The sequence below is a fragment of the Salvelinus alpinus genome, chromosome 12, assembly GCF_045679555.1.
Source record: "Salvelinus alpinus chromosome 12, SLU_Salpinus.1, whole genome shotgun sequence".
Lineage (NCBI taxonomy): Eukaryota > Metazoa > Chordata > Actinopteri > Salmoniformes > Salmonidae > Salvelinus > Salvelinus alpinus.
This window is the reverse complement of record NC_092097.1, coordinates 54,855,404-54,871,688: the sequence shown is the minus strand read 5'-3', so window position 1 is coordinate 54,871,688 and position 16,285 is coordinate 54,855,404. Positions and strand designations below refer to the sequence as shown.

The 16,285-nt window shown below is 45.7% G+C and overlaps 1 protein-coding gene across 1 annotated transcript in view; it reads right to left on the bottom strand.

Moving 5' to 3' along the window:
* Positions 1–395: 395 nt before the first annotated feature.
* Positions 396–16,285, bottom strand: part of LOC139536365 (dystroglycan 1-like) — a 62,510-nt gene continuing 46,620 nt past the window's right edge. Inside the window, exons 2-3 of the mRNA XM_071336845.1 lie at positions 15,994–16,285; positions 396–2,789 (exon numbers count right to left, since the gene is read on the bottom strand). The exon at positions 15,994–16,285 is cut by the window's right edge and continues 350 nt beyond it. Coding sequence (XP_071192946.1) covers positions 519–2,789; positions 15,994–16,285 — 2,563 coding nt within the window. The 3' untranslated portion in view covers positions 396–518. The remainder of the gene's footprint in view (positions 2,790–15,993) is intronic.

Here is a 16,285-nt window from a genome sequence, read left to right as displayed (position 1 = left end):
TTAAAAACCTTTTTGCCTGTAGTGTGTTTGTTTATTATCTTCTTGTATTATTCAAGATAAAATAACATAAAAAGAGTGCTGTTAAGCAAGTCGTTTGATTTCGTTTGAAATCACCCCCCCCCACCCCCCCAATAAAAACTAAACTAAACCGAACCAAATAACTAAATTAAAACAAACGCCCATTTAGTTTCAAACGGAGAAAAAAAAAGCGCTGGGACCAGAGGGGTGTGTCTTCCCAAACTAGCCATTCAGCTGTAGCCAATGAGACGACAGACTGAATAGTGTCCTTTTTGTGGCTACTGTCGCCGCGGCTAACATCTAGTTCTCCCTCCCATCTTTCCAACAACTTCAACTCAGACTCAATCAGATCACCCCAAAACCCTCCCAACCCAAAATCCAAAGTTTGTTCCCACTTTGTCCTCCTCCTCCCACCCCTTATTTCCAAACAGACACTGAATTGAGACCGTTACAAGTCCCCCTGCTTCCCTCCTCCTTCTCTGGAGGAGCCTGCTAAACCCTTAGGGTGGCACGTAAGGTGGTGGGGATCTGTAAGGGGTCATGTTCTTTGGACGAGATCCTTTACCTTCCATGGGTGCGGTGAAGGGGGGCGGGGGCTGGTAGGGGGGCGCGTTGGGGTCCTCGTCCCTCAGAGCCGTGTACTCACCCAGAAGGTCCTGGTTCAGGGGGGTGGTCTCTGGACTGGCCATGTTGGGGTACTCCGGTGGGGGAAGAGGGGGTTTCTCCTCCTGCAGGATGAGGGGCATGGAGGAGGACGGAGGAGGCTTGGAGTCGTCAAGCTCGTCTGCGAAGATGATGGGCACCCCCTTCTTGATGAAGGTAGCCTGGTCCTCGATGGTCAGCTTGCCCTTGCGCTTCTTGCGGTAGCAGATCATGGCGATGATGCCAGCGATCAGCAAGATGGCCGCCACCACCACGGCCGGAATCACCGTGTGGAGGTAGACGTCGTCTGTGCTCTGGCGTCCGGTGCCCAGCGCCGGCGTGACAGCCGGGGGGATAGGGATAGTGATTTCACCAGGCGGGACAAACATGTAGTTCCGGCAGGCACCCGTTCCTTTGACCTTGATGCTGATGGGTATGAAGTCCGGTTCCATGGCGGAGATGAAGGTCTGGGAGGGCCTTCCCTGGGCGTCAGAGATCCTCCTGGACATGGTCTGAATCTGCTCCTTGGGACAGGGGTTCTGCTGGAGGCTGTTGTTGGTCCACTCCACCACGATGGATCCCTTGGTGATGTTCCTCAGGGTGACCGTGCTGCTGTTGCGGTCACCGAACGAGTACGCCAGCTTCTTGATGAGCAGAATCTTCTTGTGGATGTCATTGGTCACCAGGCGAGGTTCTCCGTGTAAGCGGGCCTGGAACAGGACCGGGGACTTATCGTTGGATGCCCAGCGGTTCACACGGACCTCGAAGGCGTCGATCGCGTTCAGACCACCCTTATCGGTGGCCTGCATGAAGTACTCGTGCTTCCCAACGTGATGTGAGTCTGGAAGACCGTACAGCAGCTGGCTTGTGCTATTAAACTGTATCCAGGAGTCATCCCCGACAACTTCATTGTGGTTCATCCTCAAGGTCAACCTTAGTTTGTCTGTTGTACCGTCCTCCTTGTCAAAGAATGTATCGGATGGAATCTTCACTTCAAAGTATGTGCCCACGAAGGCATTGACCTGATCGATGGGGTTGCGGAGATCTGGTTTCTCATTTCTTGGGTCAGGCACGATGGACGAAGGGGTGGTGTGCCTGACTGGTTTGACTGTGGTGGTCTTGGGCTCCCTTGGCATCGGAGTGGTCTTCGGTCTCTTTGGTTTCTTGGTTGGCTTTCTGGTGGCAACTGTGGTGGGTGGAGGGAGTGTCGGTGTGGCTTCCACAACAGTATGCCTGGTCATGGTGGGTTGAATGGAGATGGTGATGGACTCCATCACTCTGGTTGGCAGGGGTGCACCCTGAGTGGGAGTGTGGGCATAAGAGTCTCTGACACGGATGGTGGGCTTCATGGGCAAGGGCACAGGTCCTCTCATGGGTGGGGCAGAGCTGTCTGTGGGGGCAGCAATGGCAGGTGACGACAGTGTGGGTACAATGCGAATAGGGGGCTCGACAACAGACGTTGGGGGAAGCACAACAAGAACAGGGGTAGGGGTATTGTTGAGCTGGCGCCTCACCCGTTTGGGGATATGAGGCTTCTTGTTGGCGATGTGCCAACCGACCACAGGGTATCCCAGCTGAGCAGACATAGTGCCTTCTTTCGCCGGTGCCTGGACGCTGCTGATGTTGGGGACATTGCTCTGGTCTAGGGAACAACCCAGCTTCCAGGATAACAGGGCTCCGTTCTCCACCACCTTTTTGGCATTTCCCGGTCCGGCCATGAAGGCGGTCATGTCGAACAATCTGTTGTTGACCACGGGAAGTATCTTCATGTGCTGGAGCGCCACGCCAGAGAACTTCTTCATCTTACTCAGCAGCTCCACCCTCTGCCTGGAGCTCATCTTGGTGAGGTCGGCGTCCAGAATCACCGTGAGCACCGTCACCAGTTCCTCTGTGCCGCAGACAAACGGCTTGACCTCATTGTTGGATGCTGACTGAATGGCTAGCTGGATCGGGTCGGCGTGTTCCTCTGGGTGCACCTCGATGGAGAAGATGTCCTGGCTGCCGTTGGATGTGGAGACGGCGATGTAATGTACACCCTTGTCCTCCTCCAGTGGTAGACCCTGTAGGATGTTGCTCTTCCAGTCCCAGTGCAGCCATACTGGAAGCGTCTCCTTGCCCGACTCAGTTATCTGGAGAAAAAAAACAAAGATAAACAGAGTTGATAAGTCTCTCTTGTTTTGATGAATAATTTAAGATAAAATACAAGAAAACAACAACAACAACAACAAGCAAAATAATAATTTTACGCCCACTACATTTACCATTTCTGTTCTACCCACAGCATGACTACGTCTTTGATGATACAACTTGTTTACAATTCATTATGATACAGAAGAAGAACATAAGAGATTGAATCATGGTTTGTTTTGATCTTTTTGGTTCATAAATAACATTTGGATAAAAATTGGATTGCACTAACATCTTTTTTAAAACAGCTATTGTGCAAAACAAAATCTATAAATGTTGAGGCAATCATTAAAAATGTACAACGCTGTTACTTCACACAACTTGAACTTTCCGATTAGTGCAGATCTAGGTTTCTTGACACTTTTAAAGGTGAGAGAGAGAACACGATTCAATAAAAAACTGTACATAAAATATCTTCCATATAACCAGTGTGGTTACGACATCTACTATCGTAACCTAGTTCTACTACTGGTTTAAGTCCCATGAACATTGACTGGTAAGAAAGAAGGGAACAAAGAGGAGCATGTTTCAGAGGCATCAAACTCAGGGGGCTGACTATTGTCTAGAAGCATGTTTCAGAGGCATCAAACTCAGGGGGCTGACTATTGTCTAGAAGCATGTTTCAGAGGCATCAAACTCAGGGGAATGACTATTGTCTAGAAGCATGTTTCAGAGGCATCAAACTCAGGGGGCTGACTATTGTCTAGAAGCATGTTTCAGAGGCATCAAACTCAGGGGGCTGACTATTGTCTAGAAGCATGTTTCAGAGGCATCAAACTCAGGGGAATGACTATTGTCTAGAAGCATGTTTCAGAGGCATCAAACTCAGGGGGCTGACTATTGTCTAGAAGCATGTTTCAGAGGCATCAAACTCAGGGGAATGACTATTGTCTAGAAGCATGTTTCAGAGGCATCAAACTCAGGGGAATGACTATTGTCTAGAAGCATGTTTCAGAGGCATCAAACTCAGGAGACTGACTATTGTCTAGAAGCATGTTTCAGAGGCATCAAACTCAGGAGACTGACTATTGTCTAGAAGCATGTTTCAGAGGCATCAAACTCAGGGGAATGACTATTGTCTAGAAGCATGTTTCAGAGGCATCAAACTCAGGAGACTGACTATTGTCTAGAAGCATGTTTCAGAGGCATCAAACTCAGGAGACTGACTATTGTCTAGAAGCATGTTTCAGAGGCATCAAACTCAGGGGGCTGACTATTGTCTAGAAGCATGTTTCAGAGGCATCAAACTCAGGAGACTGACTATTGTCTAGAAGCATGTTTCAGAGGCATCAAACTCAGGGGACTGACTGTTGTCTATCAATTTGTGGGATAAAATATACAAGACACATATTGTTTTAGACACGATCAATTCAAATAAGACTATATTGAATTTAGCCATTTGTGCATGGAACCTCTAGGCATGTTTTTTAGATGGTACCTAAGCTACAGTATAACATCACAAATAAGACTTGGGATGCGCGTTATCTAATACAGCTAACACAAGAACTTAGCATAACCAATTAGGCATTTAGAGATATTATATTCGTTCCAGGAATCTGACAGAGAAATATATCACTGGGGAATGACAAAGCATTCAAATAAAAAACAAAAACAAACAGCTACCGCTTCCTCTGATTCCCTCCTAGCTCCAACCAACAAGTTCATTTTGCGGATGATAAATCGTATAGTTGATAAATTATGTAGAGCCCAGCGTTCCCAAGATGGATCATTAATGGCCTAACCAGTATACAGAGCCATCACCAGGGACAGGAAACAGCAGCTGGGCTTTTTACAGCAGTCCCTCAGCCTCCTGCTTTTAGACACACACAAAATGGACAGGCGAATGCACACACACACACACACGCTGGCATGCACACACTCACGTAGGTACAGACACAAGGAGGCAAGTACACTTGTACACACATACGCACTGACACACACACACACACACACACACACACACACACACACACACACACACACACACACACACACACACACACACACACACACACACACACACACACACACACACACTTCCCCCATTAACACTCCTCCACCACCTACCGTTGCATTTGACAACTATGGTGATGGGTAAAGCGGTGATGTATCCAAAAGCCTTTGGCTGATATCACCAGGAGATGATGAGATGATGTCTGTGAAGCGTGTGTGTGTGTGTGTGTGTGTGTGTGTGTGTGTGTGTGTGTGTGTGTGTGTGTGTGTGTGAGATGATGAATACACAGCAGGAGGCAGCTGCTCTGCCCCCTTTCTCCCCACTTTAATAGTGAAGTTAATTAAACCAGGGGGTTGTTAATCTCATCAAAGACACTAACTATAGTGTCCCCAATGGCACCCTATTCCCTATAATAGTGCACTACCTCTGACCAGGGTCCATAGCCACCCACTATAGGGAATAGGGTAGCATTTGGGACTCCTCCGCTAACTGTTTGATGAATAGTGTACTGATTTCTGCTCATAGCCCCAAAACCCACCGTTCGAAACCCACTGTGACTATCAGCGTCTCTGACTATCAGCTTCTCTGACTATCAGCTTCTCTGATATCTAACACTGCATGGGGAGAAGAGGAATCTACGACGTGACGGAGGAAAAAAGAGGGATGGAGGGACGAGAACTAGATGAATGAGGGTTGTCCAATCACCCAAGGCATCGGGCCTAATCAACATCTAAGTATCTAAGACATCCTTTAACTGTTTTCATTAATGATATCCTCAGCCCTCGATCAATCCACACCGCCATAATTTAGGGCTAACGGATTTGATATTCAGTAGCCGCCAGGGAGGGAAAAGGCACCCATGGTCACAGCCGTGTCGACAGCCAAACAGATAACATTCAGATGAAAGAGAGAAGGACGGACTGACTGGCTGACTTGGCATGTCTTTGTGATATGATTTGGTGAAGGACTGAAATGTAGAGAGGGAGGGAGGGACAGAGAGGCTGAAACAGGGAGGGAGGGAGGAAGGGAGGGACAGAGAGGCTGAAACAGGGAGGGAGGGAGGAAGGGAGGGAGGGTGGGACAGAGAGGTTGAAACAGGGAGGGTGGGAGGGGGGGGAGGGGCTGAAACATAGGGAGGGAGGGAGGGAGGGAGGGAGGGAGGGAGGGAGGGAGGGAGGGAGGGTGTGACAGAGAGTCTGAAACAGGGAGGGAGGGAGGGAGGCGAGTTATTGGCACAGCTGATTCTTTCCACTGGAAAATGTGAGTGAAGGAGAGGAGAGGAAGAGAGGGACTCCGTTAGAGTGGTAGCTAGGCAGGCAGACAGGCAGTCAGGCAGTCGGATGTTTATGAGAGACTAGTCACTCTCCAATCCAGCCCATTTGAAACTTTTAAACATTTATCTCACTGTATTCTAGTGCAGTACAGCAGTAGAGTGATAGTATTCTGTCCTGGAATACACCCTTTCTTGTTTTACTTTCCACTGTGGGAAACTGTGCATCATGGAAAATTATATCTAGGCTGTGTCTGGAAATATTCTGATGATGTCAATACTGAATAATCACAGAATGATAAAACACCCTGTGACGGTAAATGAGGGCAATTTCAGAAAACAATATGGTTTATCATTAAAATGTAGTGATCTATTCTCACACACACGCACATACAGAGCTATACTACTAAGGAGCCAGAGAAAAAGAAAGAGAGAGACGAGGGAGAGAGAGAGACAGAGGGAGAGAGAGAGACAGAGAGAGAGAGAGAGACGAGGGAGAGAGAGAGACGAGGGAGAGAGAGAGACATAGAGAGAGAGCGAGGGAGAGACAAGGGAGAGAGAGATACATAGAGAGAGAGACGAGGGAGAGAGAGAGACGAGGGAGAGAGAGAGACATAGAGAGAGAGAGACAAGGGAGAGAGACAGAGAGAGAGAGAGACAGAGAGACAGAGAGACAGAGAGAGAGAAAGAGAGAGAGAGAGAGAGAGAGAGAGAGAGAGAGAGAGAGAGAGAGAGAGAGAGAGAGAGAGAGAGAGAGAGAGAGAGAGAGAGAGAGAGAAATGTAACTTGCTTTGGCAATGTAAACATGTTTCCCATGCCAATAAAGCTTGAATGAATTGAATTGAGAGAGACAGACAGAGACATACAGAAAGAACGAAAGAGAGAAAGAGAGACAGAATGAGAAAGAGAGACAGAGACAGAGATACTCCAGGCCCTCTAGTTTCTCTCCCCCTCAGGTAAATCAACAACATTTGCTTGCAGATACACTAATAAATAGTTATTCAGAAGGAGAACGAGGAGAAGCTGGCCTTAGTTCAACTCCTGTCGTGACGAAGAGAGACACAAGGTGGAAGGAGAAGCTGGCCTTAGTTCAACTCCTGTAGTGACGAAGAGAGAGACAAGGTGGAAGGAGAAGCTGGCCTTAGTTCAACTCCTGTAGTGACGAAGAGAGAGACAAGGTGGAAGGAGAAGCTGGCCTTAGTTCAACTCCTGTAGTGACGAAGAGAGAGACAAGGTGGAAGGAGAAGCTGGCCTTAGTTCTATTCCTGTCGTGACGAAGAGAGAGAGACAAGGTGGAAGGAGAAGGGAGAAAAATAATAATGGGGAAGGAGAAAGAAAAGCTACTGAGTACATTGAAGACTTTAGAGCTTGAAGTCTGCAAAATAGCACACACACACACAGAATAATAGTGGGTTATAAGTGGTCTGTGTCCTGTTCTCTGCTAGCTGGCCCTGTCACTGATATTGTCCCAAATGGCACCCTATTCCCTATTTATTACACTAGTTTTGACCAGGGCTCAAATGCTATATGAGGTAATAGGGTGCCATTTGGGACACATACACAGAGTGAACTAAGATGACTGGAGTAAACTAAACTCCCCTTCAGTGTACCCATCCTGTCAGACCCACAGACTAATGCTGCTTCGCCTCAGGAATGACTCACTGTCAGTGAAACTCTTTCTGGTCTGTTGTGTTCTGTACAGTAAATAAAAGACTTCTCTCTCTCAGAGAGAGAAAGACAGAGACAGAGTGTGTGTGTGTGTGTGTAAATAAAATACTTCTCTCTCAGAGTGGTTGCATCATCACTGTGTCAATACAGATTGACGAATAGCTATGGAGCAGAGAAACGACAAATAAAGACTTGAACCAGATGAACTTTCCTTTGTGATGTAAGTGGAAGGAGGTGTACCACAACAACATCCAAGGATACACACACACACACACACACACACACACACACACACACACACACACACACACACACACACACACACACACACACACACACACACACACACACACACACACACACACACACACACACACACACACACACACACACACCACCTCATAACAAGTCACATATCACTAACTAGTGCCCTCTAGTGCAGGGGTCCAACAGGTCGACCGCGAGCTACCAGTAACAGTGAGTAGCGCGCCAAACAATTTTGAAAGTACACTGAACAAAAATTTAAAACGCAACATGCAACAATGTCTAATATTTTGCTAAATTACAGTTCATATCAGGAAATCAATGAATTGAAATAAATTCATTCGGCCCTAATCTATGGATTTCAGATGACTGGGCAAGGGTGCAGCCATGGGTGGGCCTGGGAAGACATAGGCCCACCCACTAGGGAGCCAGGCCCACCCACTTGGGAGCCAGGCCCACCCACTAGGGAGCCAGGCCCACCCACTTGGGAGCCAGGCCCACCCACTAGGGAGCCAGGCCCACCCACTTGGGAGCCAGGCCCACCCACTTGGAAGCCAGTCATCCCCATTAACCCCACCCCCCCTCAGACGATTCCGCATGTGAAAAAGTTGGATGTGGAGGTCCTGGGCTGGCGTGGTTACAGGTGGTCTGCGGTTCTGAGGCCGGTTGGATGTACTGTAAAATTCTCTAAAACGATGTTGGAGGAGGCTTATGGTCGAGAAATGAACATTCAATTTTCTGGCAACATTTCTGGAGGACTTTACTGCAGACAGCGTGCCAATTGCATGCTCCCTGAAAACTTGAAACATCTGTGGCATTGTGTTGTGTGACAAAACTGCACATTTTAGTGACCTTTTATTGTCCCCAGTACAAGGTGCACCTGTGTAATGATCATGCAGTTTAATCAGCTTCTTGATATGCCACACCTGTCAGGTGGATTTGATTATCTTGGCAAAGGATAAAATGCTCACTAACAGGGATGTAAACAAATCTGTGCACAAAATAAGAGTGTAGATAGTTGTCATGATAATCGTAATGTGGGTTTCCCCACATTATTAATTAAATTTAACTGCAAAGTTGGCTTACCAGACAGAAGTATATCATGAGGAATATATCAATTGTATCTGCTATTTGCAAACTTTGCCATGAAATGAGCAGCAGCAGTACAGCACCATCACTAGACCGGCACATTAGACAACACATTCCTCACTCACTAGATGCCCAATTAAAAGGGCCAGATGCCCAATTAAAGGGCCAGATGCCCAATTAAAGGGCCAGATGCCCAATTAAAGGGCCAGATGCCCAATTAAAGGGCCAGATGCCCAACTAAAGGGCCAGATGCCCAATTAAAGGGCCAGATGCCCAATTAAAGGGCCAGATGCCCAATTAAAGGGCCAGATGCCCAACTAAAAGGGCCAGATGCCCAACTAAAAGGGCCAGACGCCCAATTAAAGGGCCAGACGCCCAATTAAAGGGCCAGACGCCCAATTAAAGGGCCAGATGCCCAATTAAAGGGCCAGACGCCTAATTAAAGGGCCAGACGCCCAATTAAAGGGCCAGACGCCCAATTTGTTTGTTTTCTTCCAGACCTAAAACAAAAAGGTCTTCTGATGTGATTTGACCATTAACATGGACTCAGAACATCCTATTATTTTGTTTGTCTATGAACAATTGTAATTTTGAGAATGACAAACAAAACCAAATCTAAAACTTGGAAAAATAAAACTGAGAAAACATTTTGGGAAAATATAAAACAGAATTTGGGGAAAAATCTGAGATTGTATACGCCCCCCCCCCCCCCCTTAGAGTTGTTTATTAACCATTATTTTACCAGGTATATTGACAGAAAAAACAGTGCACTACTTTCTTTGTACACTAATAGAACAGAAAGTAGTACACTAAGGAGCAGGGGAAGAGTTGACAACATAGTGTACAATAGAAAGTAGTGCACTAAGGACCAGGGGAAGAGTTGCAGGGTAGAGGAGAAGATAAGAATGTTCCTATTTGAAAGCTGGAAAGAAATGTGTATCTTGAGACTGCACCCTAAAGAGTCTCACCAAGACTGGCTTGAACTACATGCCACCAGTGGTAGGTACCCGGCTTAGTTGCTATGCAGAGGGGAATCAAAACCTAACAAATGAGAATGGATGGAAGGACGGACGGAGGGATGGAAGGACGGACGGAGGGAGGGAGGGAGGGACTCTGACTGGTACGAGCCACTCTGGATGAAATGATTTGGCTACATCTGACCAGAGAACTGAGAGACTCAAATCTTCAACCCAATTTTATCTTGGGTCCTTCATCCATCCTACTAATAGAAGTTTTCCGCTGCCACACTGCCAAGCCTAATTAGGTTTCAATGCGAGTCTTTGTCTGTTCGAATGGAGGGGTTTCAGGGAAACAGAGAGGAAAAGAGAAAAATAGAGTCCTGCTGCCTGGTTGCCATCGCTGGAGAGGAGGGGAGTAGAGCACCACCGGGGAAGTCTAGACAACAGGGATATCTTTCTCCATTTATCAGAGACAGGCTGATTTCACTGTAACAGATCGACTTGCCAGGACATTCAAGCGAACTGAACATGTTTCTTTCGTTCTGTATCTTTCCGAGTAGTTGAAAAGGAGATTCAGAAACAGTTTGTATCTAGTATTGTCGTGGGGCTGAAAACAACAAGAACCTCACAACAAAGTTAAATTGATTTATATTCCTTGCAATCTAAAGAAGCACCGCAACAATTAAATATACTGAAGTACATTTTTTAAATGTATTTAACTACGCAAGTCAGTTAAGAAAAAAATATTATTTACAGCCTACCAGGGTACAGTGGGTTAACTGCCTTGTTCAGGAGCAGAACGACAGATTTTTACCTTGACAGCTCGGGGATTCGATTTTGCAACCTTTCGGTTACTGGCCCAATGCTCTAGCCACTAGGCTACCTGCCGCCCCTACATGTTCTCAGAATCATCTAGAGTTTTCTATAGAGCCTACATGTTCTCAGAATCATCTAGAGTTTTCTATAGAGCCTACATGTTCTCAGAATCATCTAGAGTTTTCTATAGAGCCTACATGTTCTCAGAATCATCTAGAGTTTTCTATAGAGCCTACATGTTCTCAGAATCATCTAGAGTTTTCTATAGAGCCTACATGTTCTCAGAATCATCTAGAGTTTTCTATAGAGCCTACATGTTCACTAGAGTTTTCTATAGAGCATACATGTTCTTAGAACCATCTAGAGTTTTCTATAGAGCCTACATGTTCTCAGATTCATCTAGAGTTTTCTATAGAGCCTACATGTTCTCTAGAGTTTTCTATAGAGCATACATGTTCTTAGAACCATCTAGAGTTTTCTATAGAGCCTACATGTTCTCAGAATCATCTAGAGTTTTCTATAGAGCCTACATGTTCTCTAGAGTTTTCTATAGTCTACATGTTCTTAGAACCATCTAGAGTTTTCTATAGAGCATACAGTTGAAGTCGGAAGTTTACATACACCTTAGCCAAATACATTTAAACTCAGTTTTTCACAATTCCTGACATTTAATTCTAGTAAAAATTCCCTGTCTTAGGTCAGTTAGGATCACCACTTTATTTTAAGAATGTGAAATGTCAGAATAATAGTATAGAGAAGGATTTATTTCAGCTTTTATTTCTTTCATCACATTCCCAGTGGGTCAGAAGTTTACAAAAGTTTACACTCAATTAGTATTTGGTAGCGTTGCCTTTAAATTGTTTAACTTGGGTCAAACGTTTCGGGTAGCCTTCCACAACCTTCGCACAATAAGTTGGTTGAATTTTGGCCTATTCCTCCTGACAGAGCTGGTGTAACTGAGTCAGGTTTGTAGGCCTCCTTGCTCGCACACGCTTTTTCAGTTCTGCCCCCAAAAAATTCTATAGGAATGAGGTCAGGGCTTTGTGATGGCCACTCCAATACCTTGACTTTGTTGTCCTTAAGACATTTTCCCACAACTTTGGAAGTATGCTTGGTGTCATTGTCCATTGGGAAGACTCATTTGCGACCAAGCTTTAACTTCCTGACTGATGTCTTGAGATGTTGCTGCAATATATCCACATAATTTTCTTTCACCATGATGCCATTTATTTTGTGAAGTGCACCAGTCCCTCTTGCAGCAAAGCATGCCCAAAACATGATGCTGCCACCCCCGTGCATCACGGTTACGATGGTGTTCTTAGGCTTGCAAGCCTCCCCCTTTTTCCTCCAAACATAACGATGGTCATTATGGCCAAACAGTTCTATTTTTGTTTCATCAGACCAGAGGACATTTCTCCAAAAAGTATGATTTTTGTCCCCATGTGCAGTTGCAAACCGTAGTCTGGCTTTTTTATGGCGGTTTTGGAGCAGTGGCTTCTTCCTTGCTGAGCGGCCTTTGTCGATATTCCTCCAGCATCTGCACAAGGTCCTTTGCTGTTGTTCTGGGATTGATTTGAGACAGAACGCGTCTCCTTCCTGAGCGATACAGGACTCGTTTTACTGTGGATATAGATACTTTTGTACCGGTTTCCTCCAGCATCTTCTCAAGGTCCTTTGCTGTTGTTCTGGGATTGATTTGCACTTTTAGCACCAAAGTACGTGTATCTCTAGGAGACAGAACGCGTCTCCTTCCTGAGCGGTATGACGGCTGCGTGGTCCCGTGGTGTTTATACTGGCGTACTATTGTTTGTACAGATGAACGTGGTACCTTCAGGCGTTTGCTCCCAAGGATGAACCAGACTTGTGGTCTACAATTTTTTTTCTGAGGTCTTGGCTGATTTATTTTGATTTTCCCATGATGTCAAGCAAAGAGGCAGTGAGATTGAAGGTAGGCCTTGAAATCCTATCAGAAGCTTCGAAAGCCATGACATCATTTTCTGGAATTTTCCAAGCTGTTTAAAGGCACAGTCAACTTAGTGTATGTAAACTTCTGACCCACTGGAATTGTGATACAGTGAATTATAAGTGAAATAATCTGTTTGTAAACAATTGTTGGAAAAATTACTTGTGTCATGCACAAAGTAGATGTCCTAACCGACTTGCCAAAACTATTGTTTGTTAATTGTGGAGTAGATGAAAAATAAGTTTTAATGACTTCAACCTAAAGGTATGTAAACTTCCGACTTCAACTGTACATGTTCCTCAGAATCATCTAAATTAAATCAAATTTTATTTGTCACATACACGTGATTAACAGATGTTATTGCGGGTGTAGCGAAATGCTTGTGCTTCTAGTTCCGACAGTGCAGTAATATCTAACAAGTAATATCTAACAAATTACACAACATATACCCTATACACACACATCTAAGTAGGAATGAGTTAAGACTATATACATATGGACGAGCGATGTCAGAGAGTAACAGACTAAGATAGAGTAGAATAGCATAGAAAACAGTATATACATATCGGATGAGTAATGCAAGATATGGAAACATTATTAAAGTAACTAGTATTCCATTCCTTAAAGTGGCCAGTGATTCCTAGTCTATGCCTATAGGCAGCAGCCTCTAATGTGCTAGTGATGGCTGTTTAACAGTCTGATGGCCTTGAGATAGAAGCTGTTTTTCAGTCTCTCAGTCCCAGCTTTGATGCACCTGTACTGACATCGCCTTCTGGATGATAGCGGCGTGAACAGGCAGTGGCTTAGGTGGTTGATGTCCTTGATGATCTTTTTGGCATTCCTGTGACATTGGGTGCTGTAGGTGTCCTGGAGGGTGGGTAGTTTGCCCCCGGTAATGCGTTGGGCAGACCGCACCACCCTCTGGAGAGCCTTGCGGTTGTGGGCGGAGCAGTTGCCGTACCAGTCGGTGATACAGCCCAACAGGATGCTTTCTGTAAAAATATGTGAGGGTTTTAGGTGACAAGCCACATTTCTTAAGCCTCCTGAGGTTGAAGAGGCTCTGTTGCGTCTTCTTCACCACACTGTCTGTGTGGGTGGTCCATTTCAGTTTGTCAATGGTGTGTCAATGAGGAACTTGAATCTTTCCACCTTCTCCACTGCGGTACCGTCGATGTAGATAGGTGGGTGCACACTCTGCTGTTTCCTGTCCACGATCATCTGCTTTGTTTTTGACGTTGATTGAGAGGTTGTTTTCCAGGCACCACACTACCAGAGCCCTCACCTCCTCCCTGTAGGCTGTCTAGTCATCGTTGGTAATCAAGCCTACTACTGTTATGTCGTCTGCAAACTTGATGATTGAGTTGGAGGCGTGCTTGGCTACGCAGTCATGGGTGAACAGGGAGTACAGGAGGGGGCTGAGCACGCACCCTTGTGGGGCCCCAGTGTTGAGGATCAGCAGAGTGGAGGTGATGTTCCTAGAGACTTCTATAGAGCCTATATGTTCTTAGAATCATCTAGACTTCTAAAGAGCCTACATGCTCTTAGAATCATCTAGACTTCTATAGAGCCTAAATGTTCTAGAATCATCTAGACTTCTATAGAGTCTACATGCTCTTAGAATACATGTTCTAGAATCATCTAGTCTTCTATAGAGCCTACATGCTCTTAGAATCCTCTAGACTTCTATAGAGCCTACATGTTCTAGAATCATCTAGACTTCTATAGAGCCTACATGTTCTAGAATCATATAGACTTCTATAGAGCCTACATGCTCTTAGAATCCTCTAGACTTCTATAGAGCCTACATGTTCTATAATCATCTAGACTTCTATAGAGCCTACATGTTCTAGAATCATCTAGACATCTATAGAGCCTACATGTTCTAGAATCAGCTAGACTTACATTTACATTTACATTTAAGTCATTTAGCAGACGCTCTTATCCAGAGCGACTTACAAATTGGGTTCTATAGAGCCTACATGTTCTAGAATCATCTAGACTTCTATAGAGTCTACATGCTCTTAGAATCAGATCAAATTGTATGACCAATTTATGTAGAAATCCAGGTAATTCCAAAGGGTTCACCTACTTGCCACTGTACTACCATACCCGTCCAAAGGCACTTAAATATTTTGTCTTGCACATTCACCATATGAATGGCACACATACACAATCCATATCTGAACTGTCTCATGGATTAAAAATCCTTCTTTAACCTGTCTCCTCCCCTTCATCTACACTGAGGGATCATAGCTTTCACCTGGATTCACCTGGTCAGTCATGGAAAGAGCAGGTGTTCTTAATGTTTTGTATACTCAGTGTAGATATGACATGTTTAAATCAAATACTTGTGTTTATCACACGTAACCAGCAAGTGTGTACACACACACACTCTATCATGGATCTGTGATTTGACACCCTAAAAACAATTAGACAACCATTAGACCAACCATAACCTAGATCTGACATCTACTTGACGTGAGAAATAATCCCTTTCGAGAGTAGATATTGTGGAGGAAATGAACGGCTGTACCCCGCCCTGTGTGTGTCTCTTCTAAAAGTGCTTAGTGTTAACATTCTTTTAGCCCAGCTATCAGGGTCGATTTTCCCATATGCACAAAGGGCTCAAGGTTTGGTGTTTGGTACTAGGGCCATGCGTTTGACAGGGCAGAAAGGATCCTGTGGACTACACCCACAGCCTGGGAGACTCAGATAGCTATCATGGGACTAGGCAGCACAATGCTGGAATAAGTGCTGGGTTCATGCCTTTCAAACAGTTGGCATGTTTCACAATCAGCCCTCGACCCGTTTGGACCAGTTTCTGTGGGGTGGCCACCCTGGGACCATTGTCTGTGGGGTGGCCACCCTGGGACCAGTGTCTGTGGGGGTGGCTGTGGCCCTCGTGGAAAGACATGGACAGATAAATAGTTACCTAGTTAGTTCCTACAAGCTATGTCCCTTGACTGAATGCCATAGAATTACATTTTAGAATTGAACAGGCTCCACCACCACCACCACCACACACACACACACACACACACACACACACACACACACACACACACACACACACACACACACACACACACACACACACACACACACACACACACACACACACACACACACACACACACACACACACACACACACACACACACACCTTAGTGTTGCTGGTGTAGTCAGTCTTCAACGGGACCTTCATCTGGAACACCCGGCCCACCACAGCAGACGAGTCGGGGAATCCTGACACTCCTCCTGCTCCTACTTCAGCCTGATAGACTGCAGCCGCCACCGCTGCCTCCACCTCCTGGAAGTCTGACAGTATGGACGAGTGCATGGAGGCCTCCAGCTCCCCGGGTCCATCCAGCAGCATGCCCCCCATTACCTCAACCTGTCCCTGGACCATGGCTACCAGGAGAGCCAGTAGTAGTACCACACTGGTTCTCCTCCCC